This window comes from Lampetra planeri, chromosome 75 (assembly GCF_965212315.1).
Source record: "Lampetra planeri chromosome 75, kcLamPlan1.2.h2, whole genome shotgun sequence".
NCBI classification, from domain to species: domain Eukaryota; kingdom Metazoa; phylum Chordata; class Hyperoartia; order Petromyzontiformes; family Petromyzontidae; genus Lampetra; species Lampetra planeri.
The window spans coordinates 2,639,815-2,655,331 of NC_136180.1; the positions used below are offsets into that span (position 1 = coordinate 2,639,815).

Here is a 15,517-nt window from a genome sequence, read left to right on the forward strand (position 1 = left end):
GTATGGACTCAGCCAATCTGAAATTTAAGCCGGCGAAATGTCTACATACACTTACATAACTTCATACAATTACACCTTCATTTCATTATCGCGATGGGAAATACCCCGAGACAACGTAGCAGAGCCTAATTAGCATAAATGCATAATTTACATAATTACACAAAACAATTATTTAGTCAAACAAAAATCTTTTTTTATTTAATTTTCATTATTTTTATTCTTTTCAAGACCTGATATATACAACAGTCCGCAGACTCGGAAACCCTGGCATCTTGTCCTCTCCACTCTTTTAGATCGCCAACTTTGGAAGGTTCCCCTCGGAATGTAGATGGCCAAGCACCCTTCTTCAGGATCGTTACGTCCTTTCACGAAGAACCACCCATACTCAAAACCGTACACTCGGAATTGAAATGAAGCAGGAGGATTCCTTTAACACTCCAAGCAAAGCCCACCCAGCTAACCGTTCGGAGCATCGTTTCAAAAGAACAGGCTGTCGGGCACCTCCGAAGATTCCCGCATCAAATTCTTTCAGTCGAGCAGTGGATTCGTTGAACACTCCGAACAAATCCGACCCAGCGAACTGTACGGAGCATCACTTCAAAGCACCGGTGGTCAGGCGCTCGGAAGATTCCTGCGTCAAATGATTTCGGTCGAGCAGGAGGGGTTCCTTGAACACTCCAAACAAAGGCCCACTAAGCTAACCGGACGGAGCATTGCTTCAAAAAACCGGCGAACAGGCAGCTCCACAGATTCACGTGTAAAATTATTTCGGTGGAGCAGTGGGGTTCCTTGAATGCACCGACAAAGTCCACCCAGCCAACAGGCAGTTAGGCACTTGGAAGATTCCCACGTTAAATGATTTTAGTCGAACAGGGTTCCTTGAACACTCTGACAAAGCCCACCCAGCTAATTGTATGGAACGTTGCATCAAAGAACTGGCGAACAGGCACCTCCACAGACTCCCGCGTAAAATGATTTCAGTAGAGCGGGAGGTTTCTTGTACGCATTGACAAAGCCCACCCAGCCAATCGGCGGTCAGGCACTCAGCAGATTCCCACATAAAATTATTTCAATCGAGCAGTGGGGTTCTTTGAACACTTCAACAAAGCCCACCCAGCTAACCGGCAGTCGGGCACTCGGCAGATTCCCACGTCAAATGACTTCAGTTGAGCAGGGAGTTCCTTGAATGCACCGACAAAGTCCACCCAGCCAACCGTTCGGAGCGTCACTTCAAAGAATCGGCGGTCGGGCACCTCCGCAGATTCCTGCATCAAATGAATTTGGTCGAGCGGGGAGGTTGCTTGAACGCACCGACAAATCCCACCCAGCCCACTGTACAGAGCGTCGCTTCAAAGAACCGGCGGTCAGGCACTCGGCAGATTCCCGCTTCAAATTATTTTGGTCGAGCAGGAGGGTTCCTTGAACACTCCAAACAAAGCCCACCCAAGCTAAACATACGGAGCATCATTTCAAAAGAGCAGGCGGTCGGGCACCTTCGAAGAATCACGCTTCAAATGATTTCAGTCGAGCTGGCGGGGGGTTCCGCAAGAGGTATTGCCGAGGGGTGACAATCAAGGACTCGGGACTGGAGCCTCGGAGGGTCTCCCTGCGAAAATGACGGCCGCCTTTTTTGCACGCTACGGAGACCACGGAGCGGCTAGGGCGCGGTCGGAGCCCGCGATTTCACTTGGAGATTTAAGGTGGCGTTCCTGTCAGTGCAGTGGTTGGAGGAGGAGGCACTGGTCGTTTTTCGCGGTGTTCAGGTCGATTCCCCCTGAGAAGAAGAAGACACTTCAAAGTGTTTCTGCCGAGATGGCGGAGGTCTACGAACCACCTTCTGACACTCGATGAAAGTTCATGCAATGGAGGCAGGGGAGCTCAGAGTCTCCCCTCACCTACCGTAGCGCTCTGATGGCGTTGGCTGTGGCCACCTACCCCGATGTTAAACAAGAGGCCCTTGACATTCAGGGGGTAAGATGTTGTAAATCATATTCTTGGTTCTTTCGGTAAAGTCACGTAGAAAGGAAATAATAAAATAATATAAATATTAAACAATAAAAATTCTCACGACGTTTCGGCTGCAACACAAGCTATCATCATCAGGTGTGAAATCCACGGCAAGAAAATTTGAAAAAAGTGGCGGCTTTTCCTAACGTCAGCACCAAGGACAGCGATTTGGCAGTTTGCCAGATGGACGAGTCCATCTATGTTCAGAAAAGAGGAGGGGGGAGCAGAAAATGTAATGCGGTCTGAAAGTCACCGTAAGCGTGAACACAATAAATTAAGACTTAAAATGGTTTATCAAATCCTTCCAATGATTGCTAAGCCAGAATCTATCTTCTCGGTTGAAATTGTCCCTGTAGGAAGGACCAACAACCTCGGCCGTGGCAGATCACTGTTATAATTCAGGGGGCTCACATTACATTGATTTCTCCAAGACAGAGGTTCTCTGCAAGCCATCTGGCTATCATGAGAGATTCGTTCATGAGGCGATCCACATATACAAACACAGAGACAATTTCAACCGAGAAGATGGATTCTGGCTTAGCAATCATTGGAAGGACGTAATACACCATTTCGGATCTTAACTGATTGTATCCACGTTTACGGTGACTTTCGGACCGCGTTCCACTCGCTGACATTGACTATATATCCTGTATTCTCCGCGGGGAATGGGTTCTTTGCTCCACTGCGGGCTTCCCTCCACCACTCTCCCATTGATATATTTCGTTGCTTCCTCTTGGTGCCTTTCACGCGACGGTCAGTGGTATAGTGTATAGCATATTGTATAATAATAAATAGTATAAAAGTGTAATGTTTAATACAATGTATAAGGTAATATATAGTATCGTAATTGCATGGTGAATATACAGCAGTGTGGTATACAGTTGGGTGGGTAGAAAAATACATAGTGTAATATTACAATTGTAATGCGGGCGTAAACGACCTCCCGGAAGTGACGTCATGGGGGGAGGAGTTACGTCACGTGGGGGAGAGGGTTCAGGTCTATAAGGGGGGGAACCGGAAGCAGTAGGGGAGTGATCGGAGACTGGGAAAGTGTGAGGCCACGCAGGGCGAAGGGTGAGAGAGAGAGAGTGGCGAGATCGCCACACACGGGCCACGAGGATCGGCACCGTCGGCCAACGGTGACCGACCCCGGGGCAGCAGGAGCAGCAAGGAGGCTGCCGAGAGAGCAGCGGGTCTGCAAGAGGGGAGTCGGGCAGCGGGGGTCTGCGCGACGAAAACAGCAGTGGGTCTGCAAGAGGGGAGTCGGGCAGCGGGGGTCTGCGCGACGAGACAGCAGCGGTTCTGCTAGGAGGGAGTTGGGCTACGTGAGCGACAGCAGCCTAGGGCTGCAGAGTGAAGAGTATATAGGGGAGTGCCGTGAGGGAAAAGAGATCGAACCCAAATAAAGGACACAGGACAGAGAGAAGCGTCCGAGTCTTTTATTACACTGGTGTCAGAAGTGTAACGGCATGGCTAAACAACTGAGAAAAAAGAACATTCCGTCTCCGGCATCGGCTTCATCTTCCGACGACGATGACCTTCCTCCTGCGGTCGGCCTGACTCCGGCAGAGGAGGAGATCCGTGCTGGGACGAGTGCGGGTCCGGGGGTCCAAGAGGTCGCCGTGTCGGCGGACCCGTCTGCACCAAAGGACGCGGATTTAAGATGGAGCCAGATGGCGGAGTAACTTGAAACTCTCAAGAATGTAATTGCACAGTTGTGTGAGCTCGTCACGCCGAGGGCGGCGTCGGAAGGAGATGTTGGGGGTCCGCAGGAGTCCGGGTTGTCTTCGCTGTCGTCGCCATCGGCCACGCGGCACGAAGACGCCATCTTGGGCGTGGCGCACGACGAAAGGCGGGAAGCCGCCATTTTGGGCCCTCCGCGACGGACGGCCGCCATCTTGTCGACACCACGTTGCGACGCCATGTTGAATTTGCCACCGGATGAGTCAGCGGCTGGAGGGAGCACGCCAAGGAGTCGCAGTCGTCACCTAACAACTGTCAAGGAATTCTCCATCGGGGGCGATTGGAGTGCGTTCGCCTGCAGATTTCTGGCAGCGGTACGCTCGGCGAGGTGGACTGACGCCGAGGCACTAGAAGTTCTTCCGACTCTTCTTGATGACGAGTCCGTTAGATTTTTTCGCTCTATAAAAGCCGCGTAGAAGAAAACATTGCGTGGTGTGTTCGACGAAATGGCAGACGCTTACGAGCCGCCGGATGATGCTCATCGCCGGTTTGTGCAACGACAACGCGCACCCGAGGAGTCTCCGGTGGCGTATAGGGGCGCGGTACTAGAGCTGGCTATGGCCGCATACCCGGAGACGGAGCCTGACCTGCTGGAACCTCTCATCCTGGGGAAGATGCTGGAGTTGTCCCGGGATCTCGGCATTCCTATGCCGCTGTGCGGTCACGAGAAGCTCACGTCCCGGGCCGCGGCCAAATGTCTGGACGCCCAGTTCAACCTGCGCCGGTGGAAGCAAGTTACGGCGTGGACGGGGGGGCCCATCGTCGAAGAGGGAGACTTGGGTTGGGACCCCAAGAAGGCGGTTTATGTGCCGGACGACAGGGGCCCGCAGGAGCTGTCGGCTGCCGCTGCTCCGTGGCCGGGCCGCGGTGGGCCAGGGCCGCGGGCTGCGCCGCCGACACGGCCGCGTCGGGACGGGGCGCCCGCAGCGAGGCGCAGCGACATCGACTGTTTCCGCTGCGGGCGCAAGGGCCACTACGCCAGGGACTGCTGGGCCCGCGTCCCAGGTCTGCCCCAGCAGGAGGCCTCGACAGCGGCCGCCCCAAGAAAGGATTCGCCAGCACAGGCAAGTCGGTGCGCACCAGACACCCGGCAAGGCTTGACACCTCATTCATCGCCGTTGTCATGCGATCCGGGTGTTGTTAATAACGGGAGGCCATTGACTGCGCCTTGTCGCTCGGTAACGCAGTGGCGTAAGTTGGCTCGGCGGGTCGTCGCGGCCGCTACCGGTTCGTCCACCGTACCTGGGTCGATACAAGGGGTGGACGTAAGGATTTTGGTAGATTCCGGAGCGTCCGCGACCATTATTTCGGATGTAATATTCCATCTCTTGAACATCCCACCAGAGGCCGTGAGTCCTGCTTACGCTTCCTGCGTCGCCGCGAACGGGGGTAGCATGGGCATTGTGGGCCAGGTGGACGCTAATATCGCTATCGGGGGAGTGTCGGCCTCGGGAATTGTGTTAATTTCGAGGTCTCTTGCGGTTCCTTGTTTATTAGGGACAGATTTTCTGGCCAAAATGCCCATTCTAATTAGAATTAATGAGAACTGCATTGAATTACCGGAAGGCCGTAAAATTCCGTTTTTGCTGTCGCCCTGGGGGCGACCTGCTCCTGTCGCCCAGGTGCAGGCGTTGTCCGAAGTGTCTGTTGATATTCCACCTGGCTCACAGATGCTCATTCCCTTGCGTTATCGGAAGCCTGTACCTGGTCGTCAAGGAGCGATTGGGGTTTTGTTGTCGCCGTCCGCCACCATCACGGGTGGATCGGCGCTGGTTGGGGCACAAACTATTGTCCGGCCAGACCAGCAGCCGTTTTTGCAGGTGCTTAACGCGAGTGCCGAAAGCGTGTGTGTGCCGGCGGGTACCGTTGTGGCACATGCCACTACTGCGTTTACAGCTCATGATGATCTGTCCAGCCAGGGGGTTGTTGGAGGTGTTTCGAGGTCTGTTGCTGCCGACTCGCCCTTGCCTGTGCCTGCTGACCTTGCAAGAGCGCCTGTCGTGCCTTTCACAGACGAGCCGGCCGTGACGCGGCAAGGGGAAGGAGACTCAGCTCGGGGTGCGCCTGCCACGGCTGCGGAACCTTTGAGGCCCGCAGCCCTTCCAACCCCGCCGTGGACGCGATTGCGGGACGCCTCTGATGCTGCGCCTTCGAGAGTAGGGGACCGGGACGTTGCCAGGCCTTCATTTGCGACAGACGAACTTCAGCCTGTCGCTCTTAAAACCCTGCCACGTTCCCGCTCGGCGGGAGGGCCACCGACCGTCCGAGACGGCCCGGCGACCCGCACCTGCTCGAAATCCCTCACATTTCGTTAATTATTGTGTTGTGTTCTTGTTCCTTCGGTATGTTATTGCGTGTTCTGTGTCCTTTTTCGTATTCGGTCGTGTTCGCTCGCATTGCTTGTTGGAGTTGTGTTCAGCCGAGGTCGGCTGGATTTTCTCTACGGGGGAGGGTGGTGTAATGCGGGCGTAAACGACCTCCCGGAAGTGACATCATGGGGGGAGGAGTTACGTCACGTGGGGGAGAGGGTTCAGGTCTATAAGGGGGGGAACCGGAAGCAGTAGGGGAGTGATCGGAGACTGGGAAAGTGTGAGGCCACGCAGGGCGAAGGGTGAGAGAGAGAGAGTGGCGAGATCGCCACACACGGGCCACGAGGATCGGCACCGTCGGCCAACGGTGACCGACCCCGGGGCAGCAGGAGCAGCAAGGAGGCTGCCGAGAGAGCAGCGGGTCTGCAAGAGGGGAGTCGGGCAGCGGGGGTCTGCGCGACGAGAACAGCAGCGGGTCTGCAAGAGGGGAGTCGGGCAGCGGGGGTCTGCGCGACGAGACAGCAGCGGTTCTGCTAGGAGGGAGTTGGGCTACGTGAGCGACAGCAGCCTAGGGCTGCAGAGTGAAGAGTATATAGGGGAGTGCCGTGAGGGAAAAGAGATCGAACCCAAATAAAGGACACAGGACAGAGAGAAGCGTCCGAGTCTTTTATTACACGATGTATAGTCTAAAAACATATTAGTTGCTGCGGCGCCATATTATTAACATTCTTTCCCTTTATTAATTCTAACCTTACTCCCTCCCTTTGATACTGCTAATCCTGCATAATGCATGGGCATAATGACTTTAAACCCCCTCGCCAATGCTCCTAATCGCATATCTGCATTTCCCATAAATATGCTAAATTCCTCTTGATATGCACTCCGCAGGGAATGGATTCTTTGCTCTGCTGCAAGCTTCCTACCACCATTCTCCTATTGACATATTTCGTTCCTTCCTCTTAGTACCTTTCACGCGACGGTTTATGGTATAGTGTATAACATATTATATAATAATAAATAGTATTAAAGTGTAATGTTTAATACAATGTATAAGGTAATATATAGTATCGTAATTTTATAGTGAATATATAGCAGTGTGCTATACAGTTGAGTGGGTAGAATAAAACATAGTGTAATATGACAAGGTATAGTCAATAAGCATATTAGTTGCTGCGGCGCCTTATTATTAACATTCCATCCCTTTATTAATACTGACCTTACTCCCTCCCTTTGATGCTGCTAATCCTGCATAATGCATGGGCATAATGACTTTAAACCCCTCGCCAAACCTCCTACGCATTTCACAAGTAGTGCTAATCGCATATCTGCATTTCCCATAAATATGCTAAATTCCTCTTGATATGCAAATTATTTTGTCAAGACGCTCTTCGCTCCTCCATCCCAGCATAAATAGTCGCTCCAAGCCTGGAGCGTGACATTCAGACTGTCTACTTGACGGACCTGTTCTCCACCTGAGGACGGCTGCTTGCGTTGTGGCCGAAACATCGTGAGAATTATTTTATTGTTTTATTTTTATTATTTTATTACTTCCCTTCTACGTGACTTTACCGAAAGAACCAAGAAGAAGAAACATACCACCAATGCTTACCCCAAACCCTAACCACTAACCATAAAACCCTAACCCCTAACATAACCCTAACCCAACCCTAACCTTTAACCCTAACTCCTAACTCCTAACCCCTACCCCCCTACCCTAACCCCTGACCCTAACCCCTAACTCAAACCCTGAGCCTAACCCAAATCCTAACACTTCACTCTAACCCCTAACACAAACCCAATTTTGTCAAAAAACAGCATAGGTTAGCATGCCAATTTGTTTTTTTAGCCTAAAAAAGTGATGCCAATTTTATTTTTGGGATGTGAAAATGTCATCATGAAATATCCAACCTTTGTAGTAATATAGAGCATACTAATGCTAATGAATAGGAGGAATTAACTTTTCTTACAAAATTTTGCGATGAAAATGTGACCCATTTTGGCTAAAAACGGCATAGGTTAGTCTGCCGATTTATTTTTGGGATCTGAAAATGTCACCGTGAAATTTCCCATTTTTTTGTAATATATAGCATACTGATACTTAAAAAAATGGAGGAATTCACTTTTTCTTGGAAAATCTCGCTATGAAAAGTTTATTTTTTACTTCAAAATTTCATAGTAGAATTTCTCACTTTTAAACACAACCGAGCAATGCACTTTTTGTAAAAAAAAAATACAGCTGTAAAAATTTGTCCAATTTTAGCCAAAAATTACGATTTTGTTTGGGACGTGAACATTTCATCGTGAAATTTTCCACTTTTAATCTAATACATAGCGTAATTAGGCTAAATACAATGGAAAATTTAACTTTTGTCGAAAAATAAAGCCGTGAAAGTTTAGCCAATTTTGCCAAAAAACGGCATAGGTTAGTATGGCGATTTTCTCTTTATGGACGTGAAAATTTCATCGTGAAATGTCGCCATCGGTGTGCTGGAGAGCCAAGCCACAACATCTACAAAGTGCTGTTCATAGGGAGTAGCACCGATGGAGGTCGTCACGGCACACGAGGGGGTGGCTGGCCAGCGCCACGCCCGGCCGCCTTTGTCTCCCTAGTGGCGATGCTTACACACCGCACCGGGTACTCGTTTAAGGCTGAGTCGACGTAGGGGAGGCTCAGGATCGGTTCAGAAAATCGTCACTGGCGGTGTTGGCCACGAGCGAGAATGGAACTCGGCTGGTCGGATGCGGAGCGCAGCGCAGCGCGCACACCACTACACTGCCACTCCTCGTCTGTAAACAAACTTGAACTCTGACCCCGCTCTCTGACGTCACCGCTCAGCATGACCTCATCGGCGTCAAACGCCAGGGGGAGGTGTGCCTCGCTAGTTACGTCATGTCACCCATTCCCGACCGCGCACACTTGACCGTGACGTCACCTCCGCTTGGCCACTGCCTATATCTGTTCCAGTGGCAATCCTTATTTGGGCAAAGCTACGACCGGTGACTGGCGGCTCATTAACATAATGTCTTCGTGAAAGCCGTCGCGAGATTATTGCGACGGGTTCCGTACCCACGCCCCATCCCTCCATGAATGGGCCAGGCTCATTAACATAATTTATTTAAGTTACAGAGCCGCTCGTTGTGGGAGTGTTATCGGACCCTGCAAGTGACGTCATGTTAGCTCCTGCTGCCGAGTGACGTCGCGACGTAACAGGAAGCTGCCGCTCCGCTCGTACACTGAAATCCGAGGTGAGAAATTATCATCGTGGTAGTGGTGGTGGTTGTGGTGGTGGTTGTTGTTTACCGAGGTAGAGCCTCGCTCTCTCTCGTAGGGATGTCAATTGAGTAGCAGCGAGCATGGAAGCGATGTCCACGTAGGAACTTTACAACGCGGGGCCTTGCCTCCTGCCCTCGCCTGATCGCGTTTGCTTCAATTCTCTCGCTTAAGTTTAATTTGTCTTCACACGGCTCGCCACTTTGTAACTTTTTTTACTTTAAATATTCGTACAGGTTTTTTTTCATTTTTTTTACCAGGCCAAGCCCGCTTGAGCTGCTATACCGCTCTTGTTTTCAGAAGCAACCTGCCCACAACAACAACACAAGGTGAGGCTTGTCAACAGCGTGGCGGTGTTCACTCACTCTCTGCATGTGGAGTGAGGACAACCGGGGGATCCGGAGGGAAATCCACGCGACTACGGGGAGAGAGAGAGACATGAAAACTCCAAATATACAGCAGGCGTCAGGGTTGGGATCGAACCCACAACTTCTTGTATGCCAGGAGAGGTAGTTAACATCTCACCACTGGGAGAGTGAGAGACACGCAGCCTCAGCGATGTTGATTGATCCTCAATGAATTACTTGGTGGAGTGAGGAATCATTAATACTGAGCGGGTGAAGGTGGCCAGGCATGGGTCTGGAAACACCACCCACCTGTTAACCATGCCAGTGTCTGACAATGTAAAGTTTGTGTTTGCAGTAAAGTCTATTCACTCTATTGAACACCCAGGTTATATCAAAACAATAGTTTTTGTTTTCCTCTGGAACTCTTTTTAAGAATGGAAACAGTCAAGAAGTTAACGCAGCACACACATGCAGCTGAAGTCAGATCTGTTCATCCCAGGACATCGTGAGCCTGGCTGTCTTCACACCTATAAGTTGCAATTGAACATTCATTTATGCATAACACATAGTATAATTTTCAACACGATTTGCTATGTCAGCTGAATTTAGCTTTCATAAATATTCCTTTTGAAGCCAGACAGCCGAAATTGTGTGTTCGGAGTTTTGGGTTAACATTCATTTTGAAGATACTAGGGCTTTCAGGCATGTTTATGACCATTTGCCCTCATTGTGTGCCATAACAGCCTGTGTGTGACAAATCAATTTATAACATTTTTGACATGCGTTTTTCTGGATTTTGTTGTTGTTATTCTGTCTCTCACTGTTCAAATAAACCTACCATTAAAATTATAGACTGATCATTTCTTTGTCAGTGGGCAAACGTACAAAATCAGCAGGGGATCAAATACTTTTTTCCCTCACTGTATATGCATTCCTCTGTACCTCGTTACTGACGTGTAGATGGTGTGGATATAATTTTTTTCTGTCTGCAGCTGACGCTTTCTTTGTCACTTCCTCTGTCGCTTCCTCTGCAGAATTGGTGATGGAGCAAAGGCACTCGGCACAGCTCGGTGCAAAAAGGCAACAATGCGACCGGTGTGCATACAGCACGGATCACCCTGGACATTTTACACAGCACCAGATAATTCACACAGGAGAGAAACCCTTCAAGTGCAGTGTGTGTGACAAGGAATTTGCATGGTCATCTGCTTTTAAAAAACACCAGAGAACACACACGGGAGAGAAACCCTTCAAGTGCAGTGTGTGTGGGAAGGCGTTTTTAGATTCATCTACTCTTGTAACACACCAGAGAACACACACGGGAGAGAAACCCTTCAAGTGCAGTGTGTGTGAGAAGGCGTTTGCACGTTCATCTGCTCTTGTAGAACACCAGAGAACACACACGGGAGATAAACCCTTCAAGTGCAGTGTGTGTGGGAAGGCGTTTGCACGTTCATCTGCTCTTGTAGAACACCAGAGAACACACACGGGAGATAAACCCTTCAAGTGCGGTGTGTGTGGGAAGGCGTTTGCACTTTCATCTACTCTTGTAGACCACCAGAGAACACACACGGGAGAGAAACCCTTCAAGTGCAGTGAGTGTGGGAAGGCATTTGCACAGTCATCTGCTCTTGTAACACACCAGACAACACACACGGGAGAGAAACTCTTCAAGTGCAGTGTTTGTGGGAAGGCGTTTGCACTTTCATCTACTCTTGTAACACACCAGAGAACACACACGGGAGAAAAACCCTTCAAGTGCAGTGTGTGTGGGAAGGCGTTTGCACAGTCAAATTCTCTTGTAGAACACCAGAGAACACACACCGGAGAAAAACCCTTCAAGTGCAGTGTGTGTGGGAAGGCGTTTGCACAGTCATCTCCTCTTATAGCACACCAGAGAACACACACGGGAGAGAAACCCTTCAAGTGCAGTGTGTGTGGAAAGGCGTTTGCACAGTCATCTCCTCTTGTAGCACACCAGAGAACACACACGGGAGAGAAACCCTTCAAGTGCAGTGTGTGTGGGAAGGCATTTGCAAATTCATCTCCTCTTGTAGAACACCAGAGAACACATACGGGGGAGAACCCCTTCAAGTGCAGTGTGTGTGGGAAGGCGTTTGCACGGTCACATAGTCTTGTAAGACACCAGAGAACACACACGGGAGAGAACCCCTTCAGGTGCACTCCGTGCGGGAAGGAATTTGCACTTTCATCAAATCTTCAAAGACACCAGAGAACACACAAGCATCAGAAGATCCACAAGGAGTGGAGTCTGAAATCAGCTTGTGAAAGTCAAAGTGCCGCAATGAGCCCATCCCTCACCAAACAAGAACCGGAAGAAAATACCATCTTGGACACTTTTAAAGGTATCAAGGTGAAATATGAAGAGGTGAAATGTGAAGATGAAGATTCAACTCCAAAATCGGACCTTAACATCGATGGAGGCAATGTGAAGCAGGAGGATATTTCTGACTGCAAGGCAGAGCGAGGCAACTCCCAGCAGTTTGTGGAAGTGGAGGTGTGGGTGGACTTCCTGCGAGACAATACAAAGTCAAATGGAGACCCAGTAGATGTGTCATCCTGAGACGATGTCGCTCCAATAGATGCACCTTTGTCACAGGCCTTGAACCAAGAATGTTAAGTTGAACACTCAATTCCTAGATTCAACCTGCAGTTTAAGAGCGGCCAGTCTTTTGTGGACCTGTGGGTTGGGTAGATCTCTGACCAGGGCCGAGAGCCAATACGCTCCCAAGCATTAACTGTTATCAATTGCATTTATATGGTGCTTGCTTAATCGCCTCGGCAATTCGGAGTTTTGTATCGTATCCCGTCTCAAACACTCGAGCATCCCCAAGTAGCAGCTGCCCCTGTGTGGCACAAGGTGGTGGCCCTGCACCAGCCTGCAGGTGGACAAGAGCCTGTCAGTAGGGGGTGATGGTTAATTTGGCATCCCAGTTGTGTAGATTGTAGGTAATGTTTAAAATGTGATAGATTTTGACCCAGACGCCAGCATTCAATGGCCTACTCGTTTCGAATGACAATAGTATGTTGTACATATACTGTCAAGCAGATGGTGTGTATTTTTTAAAATAGCTTCTTGTCAATGCGATGTAACCTGATGTAGCATATTTCAGTGCAGTAATTAAATTTGGTTCAAATGACTCCATAATTTAGAATAAATACTTGTCTGATTGTGCATACATGTAACATTTTGTCTATAAGGGTCAAACATTGAATAAGTGATGTTAAGACAAAGTATGTGTTTTGGAAGTAACCTGTACAGATAACTTGGGTGAGACCCGTTGTTCTTGTGATACAGGTCAAAGGGTATTTTTTTTGTTTTCAGGAAGCATCTGCCTCTCGAGCAACTCATTGTCTTTGAAATAGGGAGCACACTCGGATCATTCATCATTTGCAAGGCATACCACTTAAAAGTTACACGCAGAGGAGATACATTCTCTACAACACGAATTATAATTTTGTATTACATGTTGACGTAGATTTTGTCTAACTAGGACTAGAAATGCTCCTTGCTGGTTCACGTCTGTGTTTGAAACTATTGGTTTAAGCAAGCCTGGCTGCTGTTGAGACGCTGTGCACCAATAAGGGTCCACAGGTGGCTTGTACTGAATCAATGATGCACTCTCAGAAGGCTGCTAGTTATAGTTTGTAAAACATTCCTTTGTTTTGTGGAGAGATCGATAAATGAAAGATGTCGTGTCTGCTGATCTGCTTCATAGCAAGGAGGTAATTTTAAGAGCACATTTGAAATGCATTTTGGTACAGATTTGTATTCGGTTACAAGGCAGAGCACATCTAGTAGATACATTCACCATAACACTCATTCGAATTTTGCATGACGTCTTATATGTTGGCGAACGAGTACAAAAAATGGTCCTTGCCGATTAACGTCTGGATGTTCACAACCATGGGTTTAAGCAAGCCTGACCGCCTGGCCCCTCGCAACCATTTACGACCTTCGGCCAGGAAAGTCACAAAAAAATTGCACACGAGCGATGCATTCACGCAAGCTCCCGATGCTCCGTTTTGAAGTTTTGAAATGAAAGAACTTTGAATTTTATTATTTTTTAATTATATAATTGTATTCATTAAAAGCTTATATCATTTTACATCTGGAAGACTTAATTGAAAACATTTCGTGTGAATTTTCTCTCGTCGTGAAGTAGATGGCCTTGCCGTGGATTCGTTTCGATGCGGACTTTTACCTGGTTGGGATCGCGGGATCGAGATAAGGCGACATAGAGCTTGCCGTGCGAGAAGACCGCCATCTGCAGATCGATTCCAACGTGATCGAACGTCTGTCCCTGCGCCTCCGTTCATGCAGGGGGCGCGTGAAAACGATGAGGTTTACGTAAAAAAAATGATTGCCACCACACTGTAAGCCCCGCGGTTGGCAAGTGTTGTATATGTTGGGTAATGAAAATTTTATAAAATAAATAAATAACATTAAATGAAAATTGGAAAACGCGCAAGTATTTGAAATTATGCTAATTTATGAAATTACACAATTTATGCTATTTAGGAATGTATACTTGTATTACGTTATGCAAATGTATGGGATTATGTTAATACGTTCAGTTATGATAATTAGGTTCTGCCTCGTCTTGTGTTGTATTATCAATCGGGATAATACAATGAAGTTATGCAAGTGTGATGTAATTATGCTAAATTAGCTCGACTTCGTTGTCTAGGGTTGTATTATCAATCGGGATAATACAATTCTCGCTTTAACATTTACTGATTGTTCTCATAATTAAGATTATTATGCATGAACTTAGGAAGGCACCACTCAGACACTTCTGTGTTAAGCAACTTTAATCTCAAAAAAAAAACATAGCATTCTAATATGCAAACTCCTATGCTTGGAATTGTCAACAAAGTCCTCCTGGAGATGTTCTCATTGATCCGTACATTTAACCCTCAATTATTACGTTGTTAAACTGGGTAACAGAACAATCAATACATTCCTCAGAGTAACGCGAGCATATACGGCGATAGGAAAAAGTCCTTAAAAATTAATGTGACGATATTCATACGAACGACAATAAAGAAGCATGTCCAGAAGGCAAAAGTAGAGCTCAATGAATTCATTGGTAAGATTATGTAATTAACGAACTGTCTTGGAACAATGGTGTGCAGCAGTCTGCCTGCTTCAGCAAATACTTATCAATTGGCTAAGGCTTCAATACATTCGCGGGCAAGATTCTGTGATCAAAAGAAAGATTTCAACACAATAGTCTCCATGTGAGGGTGTGGATTCGTAACGTAGGTTTCTAAACGTTTAGTTTCGTCAATGAATTCATTGGTACAGTTACAATTAACAAAAATAACGACTAAAATACTTCTAAACGACCGTATCCACGTAACTCAATGGGCAGCATTATCAGCTAATAGTTGACGCACTTATCATTGGTCTTATTATTAGTCCCGGTATGTGCTTTATGTGTGTTGGTGGTTTTGTCTGGTTTAATTATTTGCGTTAAGCAGACGTCGGGCGATGCGTTAGTGCGTGAGTGTGGGGGAGGGTCATACATATGGCTTCCTCGCTCGCTCGGCAGCAGCTGGAGCTGCTTGTCCACTGTTGGATGAAGAGTCGGCACGACGCTCGCCATCGGCGGTGCACGATGATTCCGTCGTCAGATAGCGCCCGCAGCTCGTCCGCTGGTCGCCGTTCCTCACTCTTGTCTTGGTTCCCAGCTGGTGCTGGTTGGTGTGTGTGGGTCGAACCCACGGCGCTCTCGCTGGCGCTCTCGCTGGCGCTCTCGCTGGCGCTCTCGCTGGCGCTCTCGCTGGCGCTCTCGCTGGCGCTCTCGCTGGCG

The 15,517-nt window shown here is 48.5% G+C and overlaps 1 protein-coding gene across 3 annotated transcripts; it reads left to right on the forward strand.

The window, feature by feature from the left end:
• The first annotated feature begins 9,150 nt into the window (after positions 1-9,150).
• LOC144737904 (uncharacterized) lies at positions 9,151-13,807 on the forward strand. Of its 3 annotated transcripts, none has more exons than XM_078620788.1 (3): positions 9,158-9,305; positions 9,567-9,659; positions 10,712-13,807. In XM_078620788.1, the coding sequence occupies exon 3, from the start codon at positions 10,720-10,722 to the stop codon at positions 12,259-12,261; it is 1,542 nt and encodes a 513-aa protein (XP_078476914.1). In that variant the 5' UTR covers positions 9,158-9,305; positions 9,567-9,659; positions 10,712-10,719; the 3' UTR covers positions 12,262-13,807. The 3 variants fall into 3 exon arrangements, with proteins under 3 accessions (XP_078476916.1, XP_078476914.1, XP_078476915.1); XM_078620789.1 differs by having other exon boundaries at positions 9,591-9,659; XM_078620790.1 differs by lacking the exon at positions 9,567-9,659 and having other exon boundaries at positions 9,151-9,305.
• The last annotated feature ends 1,710 nt before the right edge of the window (positions 13,808-15,517 follow it).